This window comes from Salmo salar, chromosome 03, assembly GCF_965601325.2.
Source record: "Salmo salar chromosome 03, fSalSal1, whole genome shotgun sequence".
Taxonomy (NCBI): Eukaryota; Metazoa; Chordata; class Actinopteri; order Salmoniformes; family Salmonidae; genus Salmo; species Salmo salar.
In genome coordinates, this window is record NC_138293.1 from 16,846,639 (window position 1) to 16,872,035 (window position 25,397).

General features: G+C 45.7%; 1 protein-coding gene across 1 annotated transcript in view; it reads right to left on the reverse strand.

Moving 5' to 3' along the window:
- The window catches only part of LOC106599045 (calsyntenin-2), a 282,535-nt gene extending 258,212 nt beyond the window's left edge, over positions 1–24,323 (reverse strand). Inside the window, exon 1 of the mRNA XM_014190100.3 lies at positions 24,050–24,323. Coding sequence (XP_014045575.1) covers positions 24,050–24,122 — 73 coding nt within the window. The 5' untranslated portion in view covers positions 24,123–24,323. The remainder of the gene's footprint in view (positions 1–24,049) is intronic.
- Between the last annotated feature and the right edge of the window lie 1,074 nt (positions 24,324–25,397).

Sequence of the window (25,397 nt, forward strand, 5' to 3'; positions counted from 1 at the left end):
TCTAACGCTCCCATAGGCTCTCAGAAGGCGCCAGAACGTTGAATGATGACTTTGCAAGCCATGGCTGAAAAACAGTAGCGCATTTGGTAAGTGGTCGATCTGAGAACAATGAGACTGGCGTGCGCGTGCACGAGACGACTCCATGTTTTTATTTTCTTTGAACGAAAACAGGGTTTCCCGGTCGGAATATTATCGCTTTTTTATGAGAAAAATCGCATAAAAATAGATTTTTTCAACAGCGGTTGACATGCTTCGAAGTACGGTAATGGAATATTTAGACATTTTTTGTCACGAAACGCGCCGGGCGCGTCACCCTTCTTTACCCTTCAGATAGTGTCTTGAACGCACAACAAAACGCCGCTAATTGGATAAAACTATGGATTATTTGGAACCAAACCAACATTTGTTATTGAAGTAGAAGTCCTGGGAGTGCATTCTGACGAAGAACACCAAAGGTAATCAAACTTTTCTTATAGTAAATCTGAGTTTGGTGAGTACCAAACTTGGTGGGTGTCAAAATAGCTAGCCATGATGGCCGGGCTATCTACTCAAAATATTGCAAAATGTGCTTTCACCGAAAAGCTATTTTAAAATCTGACACCGCGATTGCATAAAGGAGTTCTGTATCTATAATTCTTAAAATAATTGTTATGTTTTTTGTGAACGTTTATCGTGAGTAATTTAGTAAATTCACCGGAAGTGTTCGGTGGGAATGCTAGTTCTGAACATCACATGCTAATGTAAAAAGCTGGTTTTTGATATAAATATGAACTTGATTGAACAAAACATGCATGTATTGTATAACATAATGTCCTAGGAGTGTCATCTGATGAAGATCATCAAAGGTTAGTGCTGCATTTAGCTGTGGTTTTGTTTTTTGTGACATTATATGCTAGCTTGAAAAATGGGTGTCTGATTATTTCTGGCTGGGTACTCTGCTGACATAATCTAATGTTTTGCTTTCGCTGTAAAGCCTTTTTGAAATCGGACAGTGTGGTTAGATAAAGGAGAGTCTTGTCTTTAAAATGGTGTAAAATAGTCATATGTTAGAAAAATGGAAGTTTGGGGATTTTCGAGGAGTTTGTATTTCGCGCCACGCCTATCATTGGATATTGGAGCAGGTGTTCCGCTAGCGGAACGTCTAGATGTAATTAACAAGAAATTTGTGGAGTGGTTGAAAAATGAGTTTTAATGACTCCAAGCTAAGTGTATGGGTAAACTCTGAGACAATCGATTCACTACAGAAGGAGCAAATTCTAGACGACACTAATTACTAGTCTGCAGCTAGAAATTACGTTTTTTATTCATTTTATTTTTTTATTTCACCTTTATTTAACCATGTAAGCTAGTTGAGAACAAGTTCTCATTTACAACTGTGACCTGGCCAAGATAAAGCAAAGCAGTGCGACACAAACAACAACACAGAGTTACACATGGAATAAACAACCGTACAATCAATAACACAATAGAAAAAAAGGAAGTCTATATACAGTGTGTGCAAATGGCGTGAGGAGGTAAGGCAATAAATAGGCCATAGTAGCGAAGTATTTACAATTTAGCAAATTAACCTGTTATGGCTAGGGGGCAGTATTTTCACGGCCGGATAAAAAACGTACCCGATTTAATCTGATTATTACTCCTGCCCAGAAACTAGAATATGCATATAATTATTAGCTTTGGATAGAAAACACTCCAAAGTTTATAAAACTGTTTGAATGGTGTCTGTGAGTATAACAGAACTCATTTGGCAGGCCAAAACCTGAGAAGATTCCATGCAGGAAGTGCCCTGTCTGACAATTTCTTGCCCTTCTTGATTATCTCTATCCATTACAGGGGATCTCTGCTGTTACGTGACACTTCCTACGGCTCCCATGGGCTCTCAGAAGGCGGCAAAAAGCTGAATCGTGGCTTTGCAGGCTCTGGCTGAAAAAAAGTTGCGCGTTTGGATAGTGGCTGGTCACAGTACTGTGAGACTCAGGCTCGTGCCCGAGTCGACCCCGTGCTTTATTTTCTTTCGTCTTTTTACCTAAACGCAGATTCCCGGTCGGAATATTATCGCTTTTTTACGAGAAAAATGGCATAAAAATTTATTTTAAACAGCGGTTGACATGCTTCGAAGTACGGTAATGGAATATTTTGAAATCTTTTGTCACGAAATGCACCATGCTCGTGACCCTTATTTACACTTCGGATAGTGTCTTGAACGCACGAACAAAACGCCGCTATTTGGATATAACAATGGATTATTTTGAACCAAACCAACATTTGTTATTGAAGTAGCAGTCCTGGGAGTGCATTCTGACGAAGAACACCAAAGGTAATCAAACTTTTCTAATAGTAAATCGGAGTTTGGTCAGGGCTAAACTTGGTGGGTGTCTAAATAGCTAGCCCGTGGTTTGCGGGGGGTATGCTAGTTCTGAACGTCACATGCTAATGTAAAAAGCTGGTTTTTGATATAAATATGAACTTGATTGAACAAAACATGCATGTATTGTATAACATAATGTCCTAGGTGTGTCATCTGATGAAGATCATCAGGTTACTACTCCTGCCCAGTAACTAGAATATGCATATAATTATTGGCTTTGGATAGAAAACACCCTAAAGTTTCTAAAACTGTTTGAATGGTGTCTGTGAGTATAACAGAACTCATATGGCAGGCAAAAACCTGAGAAGATTTCATGCAGGAAGTGGCCTGTCTGACAAGGTGTCGTTCTTCTTGTCTCTGTTTATTGAAGAGTGAGGATCTTAGCTGTCCCGTGACACTTCCTACGGCTGCCATAGGCTCTCAGAAGGTGGCAAAACGCTGAATCGTGGCGTTGCAGGCTCTGGCTGAAACAAAGTAGCGCGTTTGGGTAGTGGCTGGTTACAGTACTGTGAGACTCAGGCTCGTGCCCGCGTCGACCGAAAGCTTTGTTTTCTTTCCTCTGTTTAGCTAAATGGACATTCCCGGTCGGAATATTATCGCTTTTTTACGAGAAAAATGGCATAAAAATGGATTTTAAACAGCGGTTGACATGCTTCGAAGTACGGTAATGGAATATTTAGATTTTTTTTGTCACGAATTGCGCCATGCGCACGACCCTGATTTCCCATTTCGGATAGTGTCTAGGACGCACGAACAAAACGCCGCTATTCGGATATAACGATGGATTATTTTGGACCAAACCAACATTTGTTATTGAAGTAGCAGTCCTGGGAGTGCATTCTGACGAAGACAACAAAAGGTAATCAAACTTTTATAATAGTAAATCTGATATTGGTGAGTGCTAAACTTGCCGGGTGTCTAAATAGCTAGCCCGTGATGGCTGGGCTATGTACTTAGAATATTGCAAAATGTGCTTTCACCAAAAAGCTATTTTAAAATCAGACATATCGAGTGCATAGAGGAGTTCTGTATCTATAATTCTTAAAATAATTGTTATGCTTTTCGTGAACGTTTATCGTGAGTAATTTAGTAAATTGTTAGCAAATTCCCCGGAAGTTTGCGGGGGGTATGCTAGTTCTGAACGTCACATGCTTATGTAAAAAGCTGTTTTTTGATATAAATATGAACTTGATTGAACAAAACATGCATGTATTGTTTAACATAATGTCCTAGGTGTGTCATCTGATGAAGATCATCAAAGGTTAGGTTTTTGTGACATTATATGCTAGCTTGAAAAATGGGTGTCTGATTATTTCTGGCTTGGTACTCTGCTGACATAATCTAATGTTTTGCTTTCGCTGTAAAGCCTTTTTGAAATCAGACAGTGTGGTTAGATAAATGAGAGTCTTGTCTTTAAAATGCTGTGAAATAGTCATATGTTTGAAAAATTGAAGTTTTTGTATTTTTGAGGAATTTGTCATTCGCGCCACGCCTATCATTGGATATTGGAGCAGGTGTTCCGCTAGCGGAACGTCTAGATGTAAGAGGTTAAGAGCAGTTGGAGGCCACGGAAGTGTTGTATGGCATTGAAGCTCGTTTGGAGGTTAGTTAACACAGTGTCCAAAGAAGGGCCAGATGTATACAGAATGGTTTCGTCTACGTAGAGGTGGATCAGGGAATCATCCGCAGCAAGAGCGACATCGTTGATATATACAGAGAAAAGAGTCGGCCCGAGAATTGAACCCTGTGGTACCCCCATAGAGACTGCGAGAGGTCCGGACAACAGGCCCTCCGATTTGACACACTGAACTCTGTCTGTGAAGTAGTTGGTGAACCGGGCGAGGCAGTCATTTGAGAAACCAAGGCTATTGAGTCTGCCGATAAGAATACGGTGATTGACAGAGTCGAAAGCCTTGGCCAGGTCGATGAAGACGGCTTCACAGTACTGTCTTTTATCAATGGCGGTTATGATATCGTTTAGTACCTTGAGTGTGGCTCAGGTTCACCCGTGACCAGCTCGGAAACAGGATTGCACAGCGGAGAAGGTACGGTGGGATTCGAAATGGTCAGTGATCTGTTTATTAACTTGGCTTTAGAAAGGCAGGGCAGGATGGATATAGGTCTATAAGAGTTTTGGTCTAGAGTGTCACCCCCTTTGAAGAGGGGGATGAACGCGGCAGCTTTCCAATCTTTATGGATCTCGGACGACACAAAAGAGAGGTTGAACAGACTGGTAATGGGGGTTGCAACAATGGCGGCGGATAATTTTTGAAAGAGAGGGTCCAGATTGTCTAGCCCAGCTGATTTGTACGGGTCCAGGTTTTGCAGCTCTTTCAGAACATCTGCTATCTGGATTTGGGTGAAGGAGAAGCTGGGGAGGCTCGGGCAAGTAGCTGCGGGGGGTGCGGAGCTGTTGGCCGGGGTTGGGGTGGCCAGGAGGAAAGCATGGCCAGCCATAGAGAAATGCTTATTGAAATTTTCGATTATCATGGATTTATTGGTGGTGACCGTGTTACCTAGCCTCAGTGCAGTGGGCAGCTGGGAGGAGGTGCTCTTCTTCTCCATGGACTTTACAGTGTCCCAAACGTTTTTGGAGTTAGAGCTACAGGATGCAAATTTCTGTTTGAAAAAGCTAGCCTTTGCTTTCCTGACTGACTGCGTGTATTGGTTCCTGACTTCCCTGAATAGTTGCATATCGCGGCGACTATTTGATGCTACTGCAGTCCGCCACAGGATATTTTTGTGCTGGACAAGGGCAGTCAGGTTGGAGTGAACCAAGGGCTATATCTGTTCATAGTTCTACATTTTTTTGAAAGGGGCATGCTTGACTGACGGGATGAGGTCAATATCGTTCCAGGATACCCGGGCCAGGTCGATTAGAAAGGCCTGCTCGCAGAAGTGTTTTAGGGAGCGTTTGACAGTGATGTGGGGTGGTCGTTTGACCGCGGACCCATAGCGGATGCAGGCAATGAGGCAGTAATCGCTGAGATCCTGACTGAAAACAGCAGAGGTGTATTTGGAGGGCAAGTTGGTCAGGATAATATCTATGAGGGTGCCCATGTTTACGGATTTAGGGTTGTACCTGGTGGGTTCCTTGATCATTTGTGTGAGATTGAGGGCAGCATCTAGCTTAGATTGTAGGACTGCCGGGGTGTTAAGCATATCCCAGTTTAGGTCACCTAACAGAACGAACTCTGAAGATAGATGAGGGGCAATCAATTCACATATGGTGTCCAGGGCACAGCTGGGAGCTGAGGGGGGTCTGTAACAGGTGGCAACAGTGAGAGACTTTTTTCTGGAGAGATAATTTTTTTTAATTAGAAGCTCGAACTGTTTGGGCATAGACCTGGAAAGTATTACAGAACTTTGCAAGCTATCTCTGCAGTAGATTGCAACTCCTCCTCTTTTTGCAGTTCTATCTTGACGGAAAATGTTGTAGTTGGGTATGGAAATCTCTGAATTTTTGGTGGCCTTCCTAAGCCAGGATTCAGACACGGCAAGGACATCAGGGTTGGCGGAGTGTGCTAAAGCAATAAGTAAAACAAACTTAGGGAGGAGGCTTCTGATGTTAACATGCATGAAACCAAGGCTTTTTCGATTACAGAAGTCAACAAATGAAAGTGCCTGGTTAACCTCCACATCACCCGAGGAACAGAGGAGGAGTAGGATGAGGGTACGGCTAAAGGCTATCAAAACTGGTCATCTAGTGCGTTGGGGACAGAGAATATAAGAGCAGATTTCTGGGCGTGGTAGAATAGATTCAGGGCATAATGTCCAGATAGGGGTATGGTGGGGTGCGGGTACAGTCGAGGTAAGCCCAGGCACTGAATGATGATAAGAGAGGTTCCATCTCTGGACACGCTAGGTATACTGGGTAAGGTCACCGCATGTGTGGGAGATGGGACAAAGGAGGTATTTGAGGCATGTAGAGTGGGACTAGGGGCTCCACAGTAAACTAAAATAATCATAACTATCCTAAACAACAGTATACAAGCCATATTGACATTTGAGAGAGACATAAATCGAGGCATAAAGCAATCACAGGTGTTGATTTGGAAAGCTAGCTAAGACAACAATGGGTAAGACAACAACAGCTAATCAGCTAAGACAATAACAACAGGTAAAATGGCGATGAATGGGCAGAGGGCCTGAGTTCGGGGCTAGGGCCGACAGATAAACAGAAAATAAACAAAGTGGAGTACCGTGATAAATGAACAGTCCAGTAGGCATCAGCTATGTAGCCAAGTGATCATAGGGTCCAGTGAACAGCAATAGATGGAACAGGGAAGCCGCGGGGTAGTCGTTACTACGCTAGCAGGTGGGAGACACAGCGTTTAAAGTTAGCAGGCTGGGGTATGTAGAAGCGTCTGCTCCGACATCCGGTAAAGGCCCGTTGAGGGCACATCGAATGGAATTACTTCTGCGGACCAGTCGTGGTGGTACGGTGGGGCGCCGTGTCGACAAACGGTCCGGGCCAGATGGCGAAAGAGGTATTGTAGTTTTAGTAATTTAGTTTGCTAGCCGGGAGATGCGCCTGGCTCACGGCTAACTGGTGCTAGCTTCGGGGCAGGGGCATTAGGGGCTGTACAGGTGCAGTGATCTGTAAGCTGCTCTGCGGCCAAAGGAGTTGTTGGCTTTGGGGATGAACAGTGAAATATACCTGCTGGAGCGTGTGTTATGGGTGTTGCTATGGTGACCAGTGAGCTGAGATAAGGCGGGGCTTTACCTAGCAAAGACTTATAGATGACCTGGAGCCAGTGAGTTTGGTGACGGATATGTAGCGAGGGCCAGCCAACGAGAGCATACAGGTCGCAGTGGATGGTAGTATATGGGGCTTTAGTGACAAAACGGATGGCACTGTGATAGACTACATCCAATTTGCTGAGTAGAGTGTTAGAGGCTGTTTTGTAAATGACATCGCCGAAGTCAAGGATCGGTAGGATAGTCAGTTTTACGAGGGTGTGTTTGGCAGCATGAGTGAAGGAGGCTTTGTTGCGAAATAGGAAGCCAATTCTAGATTGAATTTTGGATTGGAGATGCTTAAACCTCGAACAAGAATATCGTAAACCTAGAACGAGAATATCGACAACTGCCCGAAGCATCTATTCTATGAGAACATTTCTGAATGGTACTCTGAAGTATCCATTCTAACCACCTACAACAACAAAAGACTTTGTGACTTCAATGAAAGTTAACCAGAGACTCTGATGAACCCTACAGGACGATCGAGGATTCCAACAGAGAAGACAACAATGACATACGGCGTAAATATATAGAAATTGCAATTATTCTCGAATAAGCGGTCATTCATGTACAAAGGATTAGCATTTCAATTAATATAATTATAGATTGTGTGTAATGAATCCATTTTGTCTTTCCCGCTCTTTCTCAGTCCCACCCCTTTCCTTTTGTCTACCAAGCTGTCATTACGGCTTAGCCCACTAGGGACTTTTCTATCATTGTTAGTAACCAATATCTGCTGTTTGTTTGTTATATATTTCTGTGATTATTTAGTTAGTTAGTAAATAAATAATTAAGCCAATTTGTATATTGCTGATTCATAATTTATGTTAGAGTTCGTGCAAGAATTGTACAATATTTGGAATGAGACTAACAAGGTGATAATAATACATTAATGAAAATGACTAATCGATCAGATATTAAAATATCTGAAGAGTTATATTCGGAAAATTATAGCTCTGTGAATCAACATTTTCCGTGGTGCCCCGGATTCCTAATGAGTTAGTTATTGCCTGATTCATTCAATCAAATAATTAAACGTTAGGTAATCAATTTGATGAAATAGCATGTCATCACATTAAGGATGCTAAAGACACGACACCAGCATTGAATGTTTCTCGTCACTGGTACATCCTGTTAGAGTTTCTGCCTATAAGACGGAACAAGTAAGATGGCATCATGGTCGGATTTTCCGAAGGGAGGGCGGGGGAGGGCTTTGTATGCATCACGGAAGTCAGAGTAGCAGTGGTCGAGAGTATTAGCCCTGCATGTCGTGCAATCAATATGCTGATGGAATTTAGGTAGCCTTATTCTCAAATTTGCTTTGTTAAAACCCCCAGCTACAATAAATGCAGCCTCCGGATATATATACTGCTCAAAAAAATAAAGGGAACACTTAAACAACACATCCTAGATCTGAATGAAATAAATAATCTTATTAAATACTTTTTTCTTTACATAGTTGAATGTGCTGACAACAAAATCACACAAAAATAATCAATGGAAATCCAATTTATCAACCCATGGAGGTCTGGATTTGGAGTCACACTCAAAATTAAAGTGGAAAACCACACAACAGGCTGATCCAACTTTGATGTAATGTCCTTAAAACAAGTCAAAATGAGGCTCAGTAGTGTGTGTGGCCTCCACGTGCCTGAATGACCTCCCTACAACGCCTGGGTATGCTCCTGATGAGGTGGCGGATGGTCTCCTGAGGGATCTCCTCCCAGACCTGGACTAAAGCATCCGCCAACTCCTGGACAGTCTGTGGTGCAACGTGGCGTTGGTGGATGGAGCGAGACATGATGTCCCAGATGTGCTCAATTGGATTCAGGTCTGGGGAACGGGCGGGCCAGTCCATAGCATCAATGCCTTCCTCTTGCAGGAACTGCTGACACACTTCAGCTACATGATGTCTAGCATTGTCTTGCATTAGGAGGAACCCAGGACCAACCGCACCAGCATATGGTCTCACAAAGGGTCTGAGGATCTCATCTCGGTACCTAATGGCAGTCAGGCTACTGGCGAGCACATGGAGGGCTGTGCGGCCCCCCAAAGAAATGCCACCCCACACCATGACTGACCCACCGCCAAACCGGTCATGCTGGAGGATGTTGCAGGCAGCAGAACGTTCTCCACGGCGTCTCCAGACTGTCACGTCTGTCACATGTGCTCAGTGTGAACCTGCTTTCATCTGTGAAGAGCACAGGGCGCCAGTGGCGAATTTGCCAATCTTGGTGTTCTCTGGCAAATGCCAAACGTCCTGCACGGTGTTGGGCTGTAAGCACAACCCCCACCTGTGGACGTCGGGCCCTCATACCACCCTCATGGAGTCTGTTTCTGACCGTTTGAGCAGACACATGCACATTTGTGGCCTGCTGGAGGTCATTTTGCAGGGCTCTGGCAGTGCTTCTCCTGCTCCTCCTTGCACAACGGCGGAGGTAGCGGTCCTGCTGCTGGGTTGTTGCCCTCCTACGGCCTCCTCCACATCTCCTGATGTACTGGCCTGTCTTCTGGTAGCGCCTCCATGCTCTGGACACTACGCTGACAGACACAGCAAACCTTCTTGCCACAGCTCGCATTGATGTGCCATCCTGGATGAGCTGCACTACCTGAGCCACTTGTGTGGGTTGTAGACTCCGTCTCATGCTACCACTAGAGTGAAAGCACCGCCAGCATTCAAAAGTGACCAAAACATCAGCCAGGAAGCATAGGAACTGAGAAGTGGTCTGTGGTCCCCACCTGCAAAACCACTCCTTTATTGGGGGTGTCTTGCTAATTGCCTATCATTTCCATCTGTTGTCTATTCCATTTGCACAACAGCATGTGAAATTTATTGTCAATCAGTGTTGCTTCCTAAGTGGACAGTTTGATTTCACAGAAGTGTGATTGACTTGGAGTTACATTGTGTTGTTTAAGTGTTCCCTTTATTTTTTTGAGCAGTGTAGTTTTCAGTTTACATAGAGTCCAGTGAAGTTCCTTGTGGGTCGTCTTGGTGTTTGCTTGAGGGGAAATGTACACACCTGTGACTATAACTGATGAGAATTCTCTTGGTAGGTAAAATGGCCGGCATTTGATTGTAAGGAGTTCTAGGTTGGGTGAGCAGAAGGACTTGAGTTCCTGTATGTTGTTATGATTACACCATTAGTTGTTAATCAGAAAGCATACACCCCCGCCCTTCCTCTTCCCAGAGAGGTGTCTCTGTTGACGCGATGCATGGAGAAGCCAGGTGGCTGAACCGATTCCGACAACATACCCCAAGAGAGCCATGTTTCCGTGAAACAGAGAATGTTACAGTCTCTGATGTCTCTCTGGAAGGCAACCCTTGCATGAATTTTGTATGCCTTGTTGTCAAGAGACTGGACATTGGCAAGTAGTACTGTATATTCGTGAGTGGTGAGCGATGTGCACATCTACGGAGCCTGACCAGAAGACAGCTCCGTCTGCCCCTTCTGTGGCGCCATTGTTTTGGGTCGGCTCATGGGATTAGATCCATTGTCCTGGGTGGTGGTCCGAACAGAGGATCCGCTTCGGGAAAGTTGTATTCCTGGTCGTAATGTTGGGAAGTTGACATTGCTCTTATATCCAATAGTTATTCTCAGCTGTATGTAATGAGACTTAAGATTTCCTGGGGTAACAATGTAAGAAATAATACCTAAAAATAACAAAATACTGCATAGTTTCCTAAGAACGCGAAGTGAGGCGACCATCTCTGTCTGCGCCATTTTCACCTTCCAACAGGACAACGACCCTAAGCACACAGCCGAGACAACGCAGGAGTGGCTTCGGGACAAGTTTCTGAATGCCCTTGAGCGGCCCAGACAGAGCCCGGACTTGAACCCGATCGAACATCTCTGGAGAGACCTGAAAATAGCTGTGCAGCGACGCTCCCCATCCAATCTGACAGAGCTTGAGATGATCTGCAAAGAAGAATGGGAGAAACTCTCAAATACAGGTGTCAAGCTTGTAGCGTCATACCCAAGAAGACTCGAGGCTGTAAAAGTTGCCAAAGTTGCCAAAGTTGCTTCAACAAAGTACTGAGTAAAGGGTCTGAATACTTATGTAAATGTCATATTTAAATGTTTTTTTTATTTTTATTTGCAAACATTTCTAAAAAGCTGTTTTAGAATAAGGCTGTAACGTAACAAAATGTAGATAAAGTCAAGTGGTCTGAATACTTTCCGAATGTACTGTATATATATATAACTTCTACGGTTCATGTCACTATTTTGACCTATTCTAATGATACCATGCTACGCTCAAAGTCATGGGGGGCGAAAGGAGAAGAGAAGGGGTTGGGATAGAACAAAACTAACAGTAAGTAAGACATAACAGCTAAGTAACGATGGAAGCTCTGGTTGAGTTTCAAACAGCAGGTGGAGGACTGGGTACGGTCAGGATGCAGAAGGTTAAGTTCCGCTTGAACACTTGCACAGTGGGGGCCAGTCTTACAGGAGAGGCCGGTAAGACAGAGAGAATTGCAACAATAAACAATAGAGGAGGAGAGGAGGATAGGAGAAGAGGATAGGAGAGGAAGATAGGAGAAGAGGATAGGAGAAGAGGATATGCGAGGAGGAGAGGAGGATAGGAGAAGAGGATAGGAGATGAGGATAGGAGAAGACGATAGGAGATGAGGATAGGAGAAGAGGATAGGAGAAGACGATAGGAGATGAGGATAGGAGATGAGGATAGGAGAAGAGGATAGGAGAAGACGATAGGAGAAGAGGATATGCGAGGAGGAGAGGAGATGAAGAGAGGAGGAGGAGAGGAGGAGAAGAGAGCAGGAGAAGAGAGGAGGATAGGAGGAGAGGAGAGGAGGAGAGGAGGAGAGGAGGAGAGGAGAGGAGGAGAGGAGAGGAGGATAGGAGAGGAGGAGAGGAGGAGGAAAGAGCAGGAGAGGAGGATAGGAGGAGAGGAGAGAAGGAGAGGAGAGGAGGAGGAGATGAGGAGAAAAGAGCAGGAGAGGAGGAGGTAAGAGCGGGAGGAGAGGAGAGGAGAGGAGAGGAGAGGAGAGGAGAGGAGAGGGAGGAGAGGAGAGGAGAGGAGAGGAGAGGAGAGGAGAGGAGAGGAGAGGAGAGGAGAGGAGAGGAGAGGAGAGGGAGGAGAGGAGAGGAGGAGAAGAGAGGAGGAGAAGAGAGGAGGATAGGAGGAGAGGAGAGGAGGAGAGGAGGAGAGGAGAGGAGGAGAGGAGAGGAGGATAGGAGAGGAGGAGAGGAGGAGGAAAGAGCAGGAGAGGAGGATAGGAGGAGAGGAGAGGAGGAGAGGAGAGGAGAGGAGGAGAGGAGAGGAGAGGAGGAGGAGAGGAGGAGAAAAGAGCAGGAGAGGAGAGGAGAGGAGAGGAGAGGAGAGGAGAGGAGAGGAGAGGAGAGGAGAGAGAGGAGAGGAGAGGAGAGGAGAGGAGAGGAGAGGAGAGGAGAGGAGAGGAGAGGAGAGGAGAGGAGAGGAGAGGAGGAGCAGACGCTACTGTCAGATAGAGAAAACACACAGAGCTCACTCAGAACATACACATGCATTGCATACATAGACTCATACACACACACAAACAAACACTGACTTTCTCCCAGACTACTACACACCCTAAACATACACAACGACTAACACACATATGATCTCCCTTTCCCCATCTTGATGACGACCCACACACACACACACCTACACTCACGCACATTCACTCTTATAAATGACTCTGGAAGTAACACACAGGGGGATGGACAATGCTGGAAATAGGTCAGCACCGTTCCTGATGCTCAGAATGTGTCACATTATGGAAGACAGGCTGCAGGACACAAGGCAGCTGCAGCCACTAGCACGACAGTGTCACCCATTTAGAATGAACAGCCCTGTCCCCAATGAAAACAGACAGTACTGCAGGAAGGCCATTGGGGATAGGGAAGGGATGGTGATGCCATACACACCTACAGGCACAGACCTGTTTCTCTCGGCTGGAGGATAGCAGGTATGACAGGTTGCTGTAAGGTTTGAGTAATGATGCACACACACAAACACACACAGAGGTGTTTGGTCACGGATGGAAAATAGCAGGTACAGTTGTTGTTGTTGATGTGAGGAATACCACACACACACACACACACACACACACACACACACACACACACACACACACACACACACACACACACACACACACACACACACACACACACATTGGTGTTGAGGCAGGGAAGGCTGGAGTACTAGCTGTAACAGTAATAATGAGTAGTCAGGGGGAAGCTACCTGCTATCTGTCATCAGCTCAGATAAGCTCAGTCCCGCAGGTAGACACACACACACACACACACACACACACACACACACACACACACACACACACACACACACACACACACACACACACACACACACACACACACACACACACACACACACACACACACACACTCGAACACACACACAAACACACATACACACACTCCACCCAGACTAACACAAGACTCAAACACAAAATCATTCCAATGTGTCAAATGAACAGTCTCGTAGTGATGAACACATACTCTAATTCAGTTATGTGTGATATACACTGTTTGTTTGGGTTACAGTGATTGACATACATAAGATATGAAACTGGGGATAAACACAGCTGTAGCACTGTACATGTGCATGGATCGGTAAGCTATTTCTCTGCTCATCTAAAATTTCCCTCCAACCCCACCACACCAAAGTGGCATTAGTGTTTTCTAATCCACCCCATCAAGTCATATATTTTACATACAGTTGGAAGTCGGAAGTTTACATACACTTAGGTTGGAGTCATTAAAACTCTTTTTTCAACCACTCCACAAACGTCTTGTTAACAAACTATAGTTTTGGCAAGTCGGTTAGGACATCTACTTTGTGCATGACACAAGTAATTTGTCCTACAATTGTTTACAGACAGATTATTTCACTTATAATTCACTGTATCACAATTCCAGTGAGTCAGAAGTTTACATACACTAAGATGACTGTGCCTTTTAAGAGCTTTGAAAATTCCATAAAATTATGTCATGGCTTTAGAAGCTTCTGATAGGCTAATTGACATAATTTGAGTCAATTGGAGGTATTGCAAGGCCTACCTTCAAACTCAGTGCCTCTTTGCCTGACATCATCGGAAAATCAAAATATATGGAGCAATTTCCAAACGCCTGAAGGTACCATGTTCATCTGTACAAACAATATTCCGCAAGTATAAACACCATGAGACCACGCAGGAAGGAGATGCGTTCTGTCTCCTAGAGATGAACGTACTTTGGTGCGAAAAGTGAAAATCATTCCCAGAACAACAGCAAAGGACCTTGTGAAGATGCTGGAGGAAACAGGTACAAAGTATCTATATCCACAGTAAATCGAGTCCTATATCGACACAACCTGAAAGGTCACTGCTCCAAAACCACCATAAAAAAGCAAGACTACGGTTTGCAACTGCACATGGGGACAAAGATCTTACTTTTTGGAGAAATGTCCTCTGGTCTGATGAAATAAAAATAGAACTGTTTGGCCATAATGACCATCATTATGTTTGGAGGAAAAAGGGGGAGGCTTGCAAGTCGAAGAACACTATCCCAACCGTGAAGCACGGGGTTGGCAGCATCATGTTGTGTGGGTGCTTTGCTGCAGGAGGGACTGGTGCACTTCACAAAATAGATGGCATCATGAGGTAGGAAAATTATGTGGATATTTTGAAGCAGCATCTCAAGACATCAGTCAGCAAGTTAAAGCTTGGTCGCAAATGACCCCAAGCATACTTCCAAAGTTATAGCAAAATGGCTTAAGGACAAAAAGTCAAGGTATTGGAGTGGCCATCACAAAGCCCTGACCTCAATCCTATAGAAAATGTGTGGGCAGAACTGAAAAAGTGTGTGTGTGCAAGGAGGCCTACAAACCTGACTCAGTTGCACAAGCTCTGTCAGGAGGAATGGGCCAAAATTCACCCAACTTATTGTGGGAAGCTTGTGGAAGGCTACCCGAAACGTTTGACCCAAGTTAAACAATTTAAAGGCAATGCCACCAAATACTAATTGAGTGTATGTAAACGTCTGACCCACTGGGAATGTGATGAAAGAAATAAAAGCTGAAATAAATCACTATACTATTATTCTGGCATTTCACGTTCTTAAAATAAAGTGGTGATCCTAACTGACCTAACACAGGGAATTTTTACTAGGATTAAATGTCAGGAACTGTGAAAAACTGAGTTTAAATGTATTTGGCTAAGGTGTATGTAAACTTCCCACTTCAACTTTACATGTAAATCCCAATATACGGTCACCTGTCCCACATATACAGGTCCTAACATGTTCACTGCTCAAAAAAATAAAGGGAACACTTAAACAACACAATGTAACTCCAAGTCAATCACACTTCTGTGAAATCAAACTGTCCACTTAGGAAGCAACACTGATTGACAATAAATGTCACATGCTGTTGTGCAAATGGAATAGACAACAGGTGGAAATTATAGGCAATTAGCAAGACACCCCCAATAAAGGAGTGGTTCTGCAGGTGTTGACCACAGACCACTTCTCAGTTCCTATGCTTCCTGGCTGATGTTTTGGTCACTTTTGAATGCTGGCAGTGCTTTCACTCTAGTGGTAGCATGAGACGGAGTCTGCAACCCACACAAGTGGCTCAGGTAGTGCAGCTCATCCAGGATGGCACATCATTTTACATTTACATTTTTGTAATTTAGCAGACGCTCTTATCCAGAGCAACTTACAGTAGTGAATGCATACATTATATATATATTTTTTATTGTACTGGCCCCCCATGGGTATCAAACCCACAACCCTGGCGTTGCACACACCATGCTCTACCAACTGAGCCACAGGGAAGATATCAATGTGAGCTGTGGCAAGAAGGTTTGCTGTGTCTGTCAGCGTAGTGTCCAGAGCATGGAGGCGCTACCAAGAGACAGGCCAGTACATCAGGAGACGTGGAGGAGGCCGTAGGAGGGCAACAACCCAGCAGCAGGACCGCTACCTCCGCCTTTGTGCAAGGAGGAGCAGGAGGAGCACTGCCAGAGCCCTGCAAAATGACCTCCAGCAGGCCACAAATGTGCATGTGTCTGCTCAAACGGTCAGAAACAGACTCCATGAGGGTGGTATGAGGGCCCGACGTCAACAGGTGGGGATTGTGCTTACAGCTCAACACCGTGCAGGACGTTTGGCATTTGCCAGAGAACACCAAGATTGGCAAATTCGCCACTGGCACCCTGTGCTCTTCACAGATGAAAGCAGGTTCACACTGAGCACATGTGACAGACGTGACAGAGTCTGGAGACGCCATGGAGAACGTTCTGCTGCCTGCAACATCCTCCAGCATGACCGGTTTGGCGGTGGGTCAGTCATGGTGTGGGGTGGCATTTCTTTGGGGGGCCGCACAGCCCTCCATGTGCTCGCGAGGGATCGCCAGAATGCCATTAGGTACCAAGATGAGATCCTCAGACCCCTTGTGAGACCATATGCTGGTGCGGTTGGCCCTGGGTTCCTCCTAATTCAAGACAATGCTAGACCTCATGTGGCTGGAGTGTGTCACCAGTTCCTGCAAGAGGAAGGCATTGATGCTATGGACTGGCCCGCCCGTTCCCCAGACTTGAATCCAATTGAGCACATCTGGGACATCATGTCTCGCTCCATCCACCAACGCCACGTTGCACCACAGACTGTCCAGGAGTTGGCAGATGCTTTAGTCCAGGTCTGGGAGGAGATCCCTCAGGAGACCATCCGCCACCTCATCAGGAGCATGCCCAGGCGTTGTAGGGAGGTCATACAGGCACGTGGAGGCCACACACACTACTGAGCCTCATTTTGACTTGTTTTAAGGACATTACATCAAAGTTGGATCAGCCTGTAGTGTGGTTTTCCACTTTAATTTTGAGTGTGACTCCAAATCCAGACCTCTATGGGTTGATAAATTGGATTTCCATTGATTCTTTTTGTGTGATTTTGTTGTCAGCACATTCAACTATGTAAAGAAAAAATTATTTAATAAGATTATTTCATTCATTCGGATTTAGGACGTGTTATTTTAGTGTTCCCTTTATTTTTTGGAGCAGTGTATATAAAATTAACTTCAAACATGCTTAACATCAAACTCCCATTGACATCAATACCCATTTTACACAAGAATTTAATGCACCTCAAGTTAGCATTAGACTCTATAGACAGAACTGCAGCAGCATTGTGACATTTCAGGACAGCTTGCTCAGAAATCCAAGGTCTGCTAACGACGTGCTCTTAATGAAGAGAGGCTAATTAGTCACAAAGCTGTGATCAGGCTCATGGCAGATGGATGGTTTATTAAAAGGCCTTAGTTAGCACCGAGCCTGTCAAAACTGTACGCAGGTGTAACGGAGGTAGTTAGGAGAACCACACTCGTGCGTTACTCTCTCTCTCACACGTGCACACTCACATGCATACAGACGAACGCACAAACACACACTCCTGGCCCCTTTAGTTAGGTGTTCAGTTCAGACTATTTTCTCAAGCCCCTGGAGCATCTATCTTCCTCCACTCCATAACATGCAGAAATAAGGTCATGTTACAGTAGAATACAGGTCAAACCATAGAAATAGAATCAGGATAAATGAGGGATTCAGGACTAAAGAGGAGCTCTAGGAGAGAGGTAACACAAACACTGACTGTACAAAACATTAAGAACACCTTCCTAATATTGAGTTGCACCCCTTTTGCCCTCAGAACAGCCTCAATTGGTCGGGGCATGGAATCTACAAGGTGTCAAAAATGTTCCACAGGGATGCTGGCCCATGTTGATTCCAATGCTTCCCACAGTTGTGTCAAGTTGGCTGGATGTCCTTTGGGTGGTCGACCGTTCTTGACACAAATCAGTGCACCTGGCACCTACTACCATACCCCGTTCAAAGGCACTTCAATATTTTGTCTTGCCCATTCACCCTCTGAATGGCAAACATACACAATCCATGTCTCAATTGTCTCAAGGCTTTAAAATCCTTATTTTTCCTGTCTCCTCCCCTTCATCTACACTGATTGAACTGGATTTAACAAGTGACATCAACAAAGGATCATAGCTTTCACCTGAACTCACCTGGACAGACTATGTCATGTACACTCAATGTATAAGGAAGCCAAGCTCCAGCAAATGACAGTAACTCAGTTAATGTAAGACCACCACACCTTGGGGCCAACGTGCAGACTTAGACAGAGGGTAGGGAGGTCTGACTGACTGAAAGACAAGGGGATAGCAAGAAAGACAAGGAGAGAGGTGGAGGATAGGGAGGAATACTGCTTTGTAGTACACCAAATTTCATTCTTGTCGAAGCTGACGGCTCCATTCAGATGAGCAACGTCTAGAATATGACAATTGTCTGACAGAGAAACAGCCACATTTGTACCGACACATTTAAACCAAATCAAATGTGTCGCTGCAGGGTAGAAAGAGAGAAGGGATAGAGAGAGAGGGGGAGATAGGGAGGGAAAATAGAGAGGAAGATAATGCCTTTGACTGTCAGACGCATCATTAAAATTAATACTTCCTTTTTATGGGGGCACACTTTACATTTTTCTACCCCGCTGTGGTCCCTCGCTCCCCGAGCTGTGAACGTAGCTTCAGGTGAACCAAGTGTGTGTTTGTACACACCCTCTCTCTCCCTCACACACCCTCTCTCTCCCTCACACGCCCTCTCTCTCCCTCACACACCCTCTCTCTCTCCCTCACACGCCCTCTCTCTCCCTCACAGCCTCTCTCTCCCTCACACACCCTCTCTCTCTCCCTCACACGCCCTCTCTCTCCCTCACACACCCTGTCTCTCTCCCTCACACACCCTCTCTCTCCCTCACACACCCTCTCTCTCTCCCTCACACACCCTCTCTCTTCCTCACACACCCTCTCTCTCCCTCACACACCCTCTCTCTCCCTCACAGCCTCTCTCTCCCTCACACACCCTCTCTCTCTCCCTCACACGCCCTCTCTCTCCCTCACACACCCTCTCTCTCTCCCTCACACGCCCTCTCTCTCCCTCACACGCCCTCTCTCTCCCTCACACACCCTCTCTCTCCCTCACACGCCCTCTCTCTCTCCCTCACACGCCCTCTCTCTCCCTCACACGCCCTCTCTCTCCCTCACACACCCTCTCTCTCTCCCTCACACGCCCTCTCTCTCCCTCACACGCCCTCTCTCTCCCTCACAGCCTCTCTCTCCCTCACACACCCTCTCTCTCCCTCACACACCCTCTCTCTCCCTCACACGCCCTCTCTCTCCCTCACAGCCTCTCTCTCCCTCACACACCCTCTCTCTCCCTCACACGCCCTCTCTCTCCCTCACACGCCCTCTCTCTCCCTCACATGCCCTCTCTCTCCCTCACACGCCCTCTCTCTCCCTCACACGCCCTCTCTCTCCCTCACACGCCCTCTCTCCCTCACACGCCCTCTCTCTCCCTCACACACCCTCTCTCTCCCTCACACGCCCTCTCTCTCTCCCTCACACGCCCTCTCTCTCCCTCACACGCCCTCTCTCTCCCTCACACACCCTCTCTCTCTCCCTCACACGCCCTCTCTCTCCCTCACACACCCTCTCTCTCCCTCACACACCCTCTCTCTCCCTCACACGCCCTCTCTCTCCCTCACACGCCCTCTCTCTCCCTCACACACCCTCTCTCTCCCTCACACACCCTCTCTCTCCCTCACACACCCTCTCTCTCCCTCACACACCCTCTCTCTCCCTCACACACCCTCTCTCTCCCACCCCCTCTCTCTCCCTCACACGCCCTCTCTCTCTCCCTCACACACCCTCTCCCTCCCTCACACGCCCTCTCTCTCTCCCTCACACGCCCTCTCTCTCCCTCACACGCCCTCTCTCTCCCTCACACACCCTCTCTCTCTCCCTCACACGCCCTCTCTCTCCCTCACACGCCCTCTCTCTCCCTCACAGCCTCTCTCTCCCTCACACACCCTCTCTCTCCCTCACACACCCTCTCTCTCCCTCACACGCCCTCTCTCTCCCTCACACGCCCTCTCTCTCCCTCACACGCCCTCTCTCTCCCTCACACGCCCTCTCTCTCCCTCACACACCCTCTCTCTCCCTCACACACCCTCTCTCTCCCTCACACACCCTCTCTAGCTCTCTTTCTCCCATCTATCACATACTCAGAGCATCTCTTCTGGTGTACTTCTTTTAGTTCTGTTTTAGTTCTATTTCTCTCAAGCTCTTCCTTTGTAGTTGGTCTTGCCATATTGTCAGTCACGCATCGTGTTTCCATGTGACCAACGTCGTCCGTGGCACATGAGGATGTAACTTTCTATCAGCACAATCGCTGCACAACAGACACTACTGTTATTGGATGGTAATAAACATTCAAACAAATGCATACACACACACGGATACACACACACACACACACACACACACACACACACACACACACACACACACACACACACACACACACACACGGATCACACACACACACACACACACACACACACACACACACACACACACACACACACACACACACACGGATACACACACACACACCCTACACACACACTATTTCAATGTCTATCTCTCTCACTGATTCACACACACTCACTGATATGCATATGCACACGCAGAGCCATTTTCATGCTAATAGGTTTATGTTGGAACTGTAATTAAAAACAGCTTGGTACATCCCTTTCTTCACTGTTTGAGGTCTAGAGAAATAGATAGCAGTGGGGAGGCGAGGGGGTACATAGCAAGATAGTGAGAAAGGAAGACAGAGAGTCGGAGAGAGAGAGAGAGAGAGAGAGAGAGAGAGAGAGAGAGAGAGATGCTAGCTGACAAGGCACACTGCAGGTGTGATTTGGAGACTGAAACAGCTGCAGTAAGTTCCTCTCCCTCCCAGGTGGAAAAACACTGTCCTGAAGAATCTCTCTCTCTCTCTGTCTCTCTCTCTCTCTCTCTCTCTGTCTCTCTGTCTCTCTGTCTCCTCTCTCTCCTCTCTCTCTCTCTCTCTCACAGACAAGTTTACTTTCTAACAAACTCTCTCTCTTTCTCAGATAAACACATACTGTTCATTCATGCAGGCACACCTCTCACAAAAGACTGTTTACATACTGTACTAACACACATAACAAGAAATCAATTCACCTATCGAGCAAAGCTTAGCTGTCAGAGTGGTGGCTCCATGTCTAGTGTAGTGTTTCCTCTTTCTGTAAACTCAGTCTGCTTGGCGGCTTCTCACACACACACACACACACACACACACACACACACACACCACACACACACACACACACACGGACATAATGGATACACTCCCTCCCTCTCTTTCTACTGCTCTCTCTCGATCACTCTCTTTTTAAAGTACACTGTCTATAGAGTGGGGAGTGGAACGGCTTGCTGGGATATGCCAGTCCTCCAGAGCAGCGCCCCACTGTAATTGAGTGGGCTTGTCTGCTGACAACTTGCCATTGGTGGAGGATGGATAGATTGGGAAAATGGTTTGTGTAGGGGGTGGGGGGGGGGGGGTGCAGCGGTGTGTGTGAGTGTGTGAGTGGGAATGTGTCTGAGTCAGAGCTCAATGCTGCATGAAATGTTTTTTCAGCACAGATTGAGCAATGCTGACCAAAGGGACCCACCAGGGCTATCTGACCAGCTGGCGCTCACACACACATAAGCACGTACACACACACACACACACACCATCCCATCCCAGTTTACCGGCTCTTCCTCTCCATCCCACGCCTCATCATGGCCACTCTAATGAGGCATGCTGTGTAATTAACGCCTAAATGAAGCAGCTCATTTCCATAACTGTTCGCCTCAACAAAGGCCTGACGTCCCCTTAACAAACCAGCACGCCAAGCAAATATGTCACGCAAAGACATGGGATGGCGGGAAGAGAAAGGGAGAGGGTAAAGGAGAGAAAGGGAGAGATTGAAGGAGGGAAGAGATGAAAAGATGGTGGAGAAAATGGGACAGATAGTGGAGAAAGAGAGAAACAGAGGACAAAACATCTTACATTTACATCTGACCAGTAAGCCCTTGAAATGAAGAAAAACATCTCAAGATAAGACACTTGAGAGAGAGAGCGAGAGAGTGAAATACAGGGAGAGAACGAGAGAGAGAGATAGAGTGCGAAATAAAGGGAGAGAACGACAAGTGCGGAGCGCGCGGTTGAAAGAGCTCCGTTCTCCATCTCGAGGCATTCCCCCCCTCCCCCGTCTATCTGCCTCCCCAACGACGTCATCCGAGCGAGGGAGAGAGAAAGAGCGAGGAGGAAAGAAAGAGCCAGAGAGAGAGAGAGAGAGAGAGAGAGAAGGTGGGCAGAACAGTTCCCAGGCACTGCCGCGTTCTTAAATCGCGCATGAAAAGCCTGAGTTATGCTCAATCGTTCCACTTCACCTACACAATTTATGTGCCACTCGGATAATGTAGCGCCTCTCCTGAAAAGGCATTCATAAATCTGACCCTGTTTTTCTCTCTTTCTCTCTCTTTCAGCGCTCTTGTCTTTCTCCCACTCTCGTCTTTCTATCACTCTCTATCTTTTCTGTGTATGTCTGTTTTGGACGTTCTTTATTATGTACCAGAAGATACATCTTATTGTCATGACTTTGTCTTCGGGTTGTCACACAACCGAATGTGATCACTCTCTCATAGATCTCTCTATTTCACTCGCGCACACACACACACACACACACACACAGTTCAGGAGTATTTCTTTCCTTACTCCTACATGTTGAGGCCAATAAGGTCACATACAGTAAATACAATATGATGGCGAGAGAATACAGTCACGGTAAAGTCCTTCCAATCCTAGTTGCAGGTTCATTTCAAGGTCAGTCACATCCACCTTCTCGTTGACATTATTACATTGCTGTAGTGGAGTCAAGACATATGCGAGGATATGAGCTCTGTCAAGACGTTTAGCTAGACCTTTTTGACATGGGCGGTGTACTCACCTTGAAGCTGCAAGGTTGCTGGATCAAGCATCACTTAATCAGTTACCCCTAAATCACTACATTAACAACAGAGTATCAATTACTGTTTAATTACAGTTGTTCCTTTCTCAGCTGACCAATTGAATGGCTAATATGCATTCTGAATTAACAATGTTTTCTGATTCAGAGTCGCTGTGCACCGATTATGCCCTTTTTAGACAACATGACTCTGCGGTAATTTGAAGGCGAGAATACGAGTAGGCATTATTACAAATAGACGAACTACCGTACTCCTCTCATGTCTAGAAGCCTACTATAGCCTAGTCTACAAGCGCCAGTGCGCTGGACAGAGTGCTGTGTGAACGGTCCTTCCCTATCCATGGCATCAGATTTAAAAACCAGGTAAAAATACCACCTTATGGAACAACGGGGACTGTGAAGAGACACACACAAAGGTACAGACACATGCATATGCATACATTGTGATATTGTTGTATGGATGTATTAAACATTTTGTATTGTAGATATCTAGTGGTGTAATAATGTTATATGATGTAATGTTGTATATTTTGCTTTATATGTAATGTAAGTGGTTTAATATGTTTGGACCCCCTTGGCAGCAGCTAATGTGGCTCCCTAATAAATACAAATAGCCGCCTCATTTGCAGCACACACCCTCCAATTATTGACGATAAATGGATAGTTAGTAAAATAGATGATGTTGTTTTACCAAGGTTGGTGATGGCATAAATAAACGGCAACCCGTGAAACCCCTTTAAACTAAAATGCTGGTAACTTCCAAGGGGCTCGACAACATATTTTGTAGCCTGTAGGCTGCTGTCTGACACGCATCAAACATCAAGAAAGCTTCTGTTGAATTATTCATTTCATGAATGTCTCTTATTTTCTAAAAAAATCCATTGCACAGCTTTAGTTCAAATTGTAAAGAAAGATCTGAAAATCCTTCTTGAAATCAACGATAGCGTCTATCAATGCCCCACTATACAGAATCACAATCTATAAGCAAGTTTTCATTTTCACTTACCTTTTCCAGCGAGAATGCAGGACAGCCCCAGAACCACCCAAACCAGTGCAAATGGCACTCCAAGCATCTCCATGATGGGAGAACGAATTCGACCAAGACAAGAGGACTCTCTCTCCCACTTGATATTACCTTACTTTCTTTCAATGTCTGTTCGACACACCTTCTCAATGCGAAGTAAGCGGGGAACTGAAGCTGACTGCGAGAGACAGAAAGCGTGCTGTGCCAGTCAACAGTCTACTAGGTGGAGCGACGGTTTGGCGTGGCTGACTGAGCCTTTGATATTGGGAGGGGACGGGACACATATTTCAGCGCGCCCCGGGACTAGACTGCTACGTCACGCTGTGAAAAATATAACGAGCTTCATCATCATGTAGCCTAATTGATCGGCTTAAGATGTGTTCGACTTTATTAGCCCATCAATTCAGTCTGTTTATCATCACCAGCATTTACATTTAATCATAAATATTTTATTATTGGAATAGATTGCATTCTAGTGCAGCATCATGTAAGAGTTGGAGTCTTTGAGTCGCTTATGAAGTTGCTTACAACTGTAGCCTATACTATAAACCACAATGACCACAAAGCAATACATCATCTCCTATCAATCATATGAATGCTACTTTTGCTGATATGAAACTATAACGAAACTACTGCAACGCCACAGCTCTGTGTAGGCTGTTGTACAATTCCATCAATAATCTGATAAAGGCTTTAAACCTATGGTACATCTGTGCCCCCTCCAGATTGAACTCTTCCAAATGAAGTAACCCTGTAGCAATGTCTGATTTCTCTCTTATTCTATTCACAATATTCCCTGCCTCTGTTGTGTGTGGTGAGGATTAGTGTGTGTGTGTGTGTGTGTGTGTGTGTGTGTGTGTGTGTGTGTGTGTGTGTGTGTGTGTGTGTGTGTGTGTGTGTGTGTGTGTGTGTGTGTGTGTGTGTGTGTGTGTGTGTGTGTTAAGCCCTGTGGTGTTGCCTCATGCTGTCAGGGGACAGGGGGAGTAGGAAGAGTCCCTAGAGTCAGAGACACAGAGGAAAATAACTGGTTACACCAATGTAGTTGTGTGTGTTTGCCTCATTAGAGTGGGTGTGATGAGCGGTGGGGTGTAGGAGAGGAGCCAGTAAACTGGTGTGTGTATGTTATTGTGTGTGTGGTAAAACCAATGTAACTTATTGAACCCTAGAGAATGTTGCAGAATGCCCATTCATATCAGTGAATGGTTGCTTCATATTAATCCGAGTGGTCAAACAATATACCGGGGTGCTCAAGTAGTGGTAGAAGGCTATGTAGCTCCACACAAGGTGGTCTTTGAACATTGTATTGCATTTACGAAGCCAAAAAACAAGG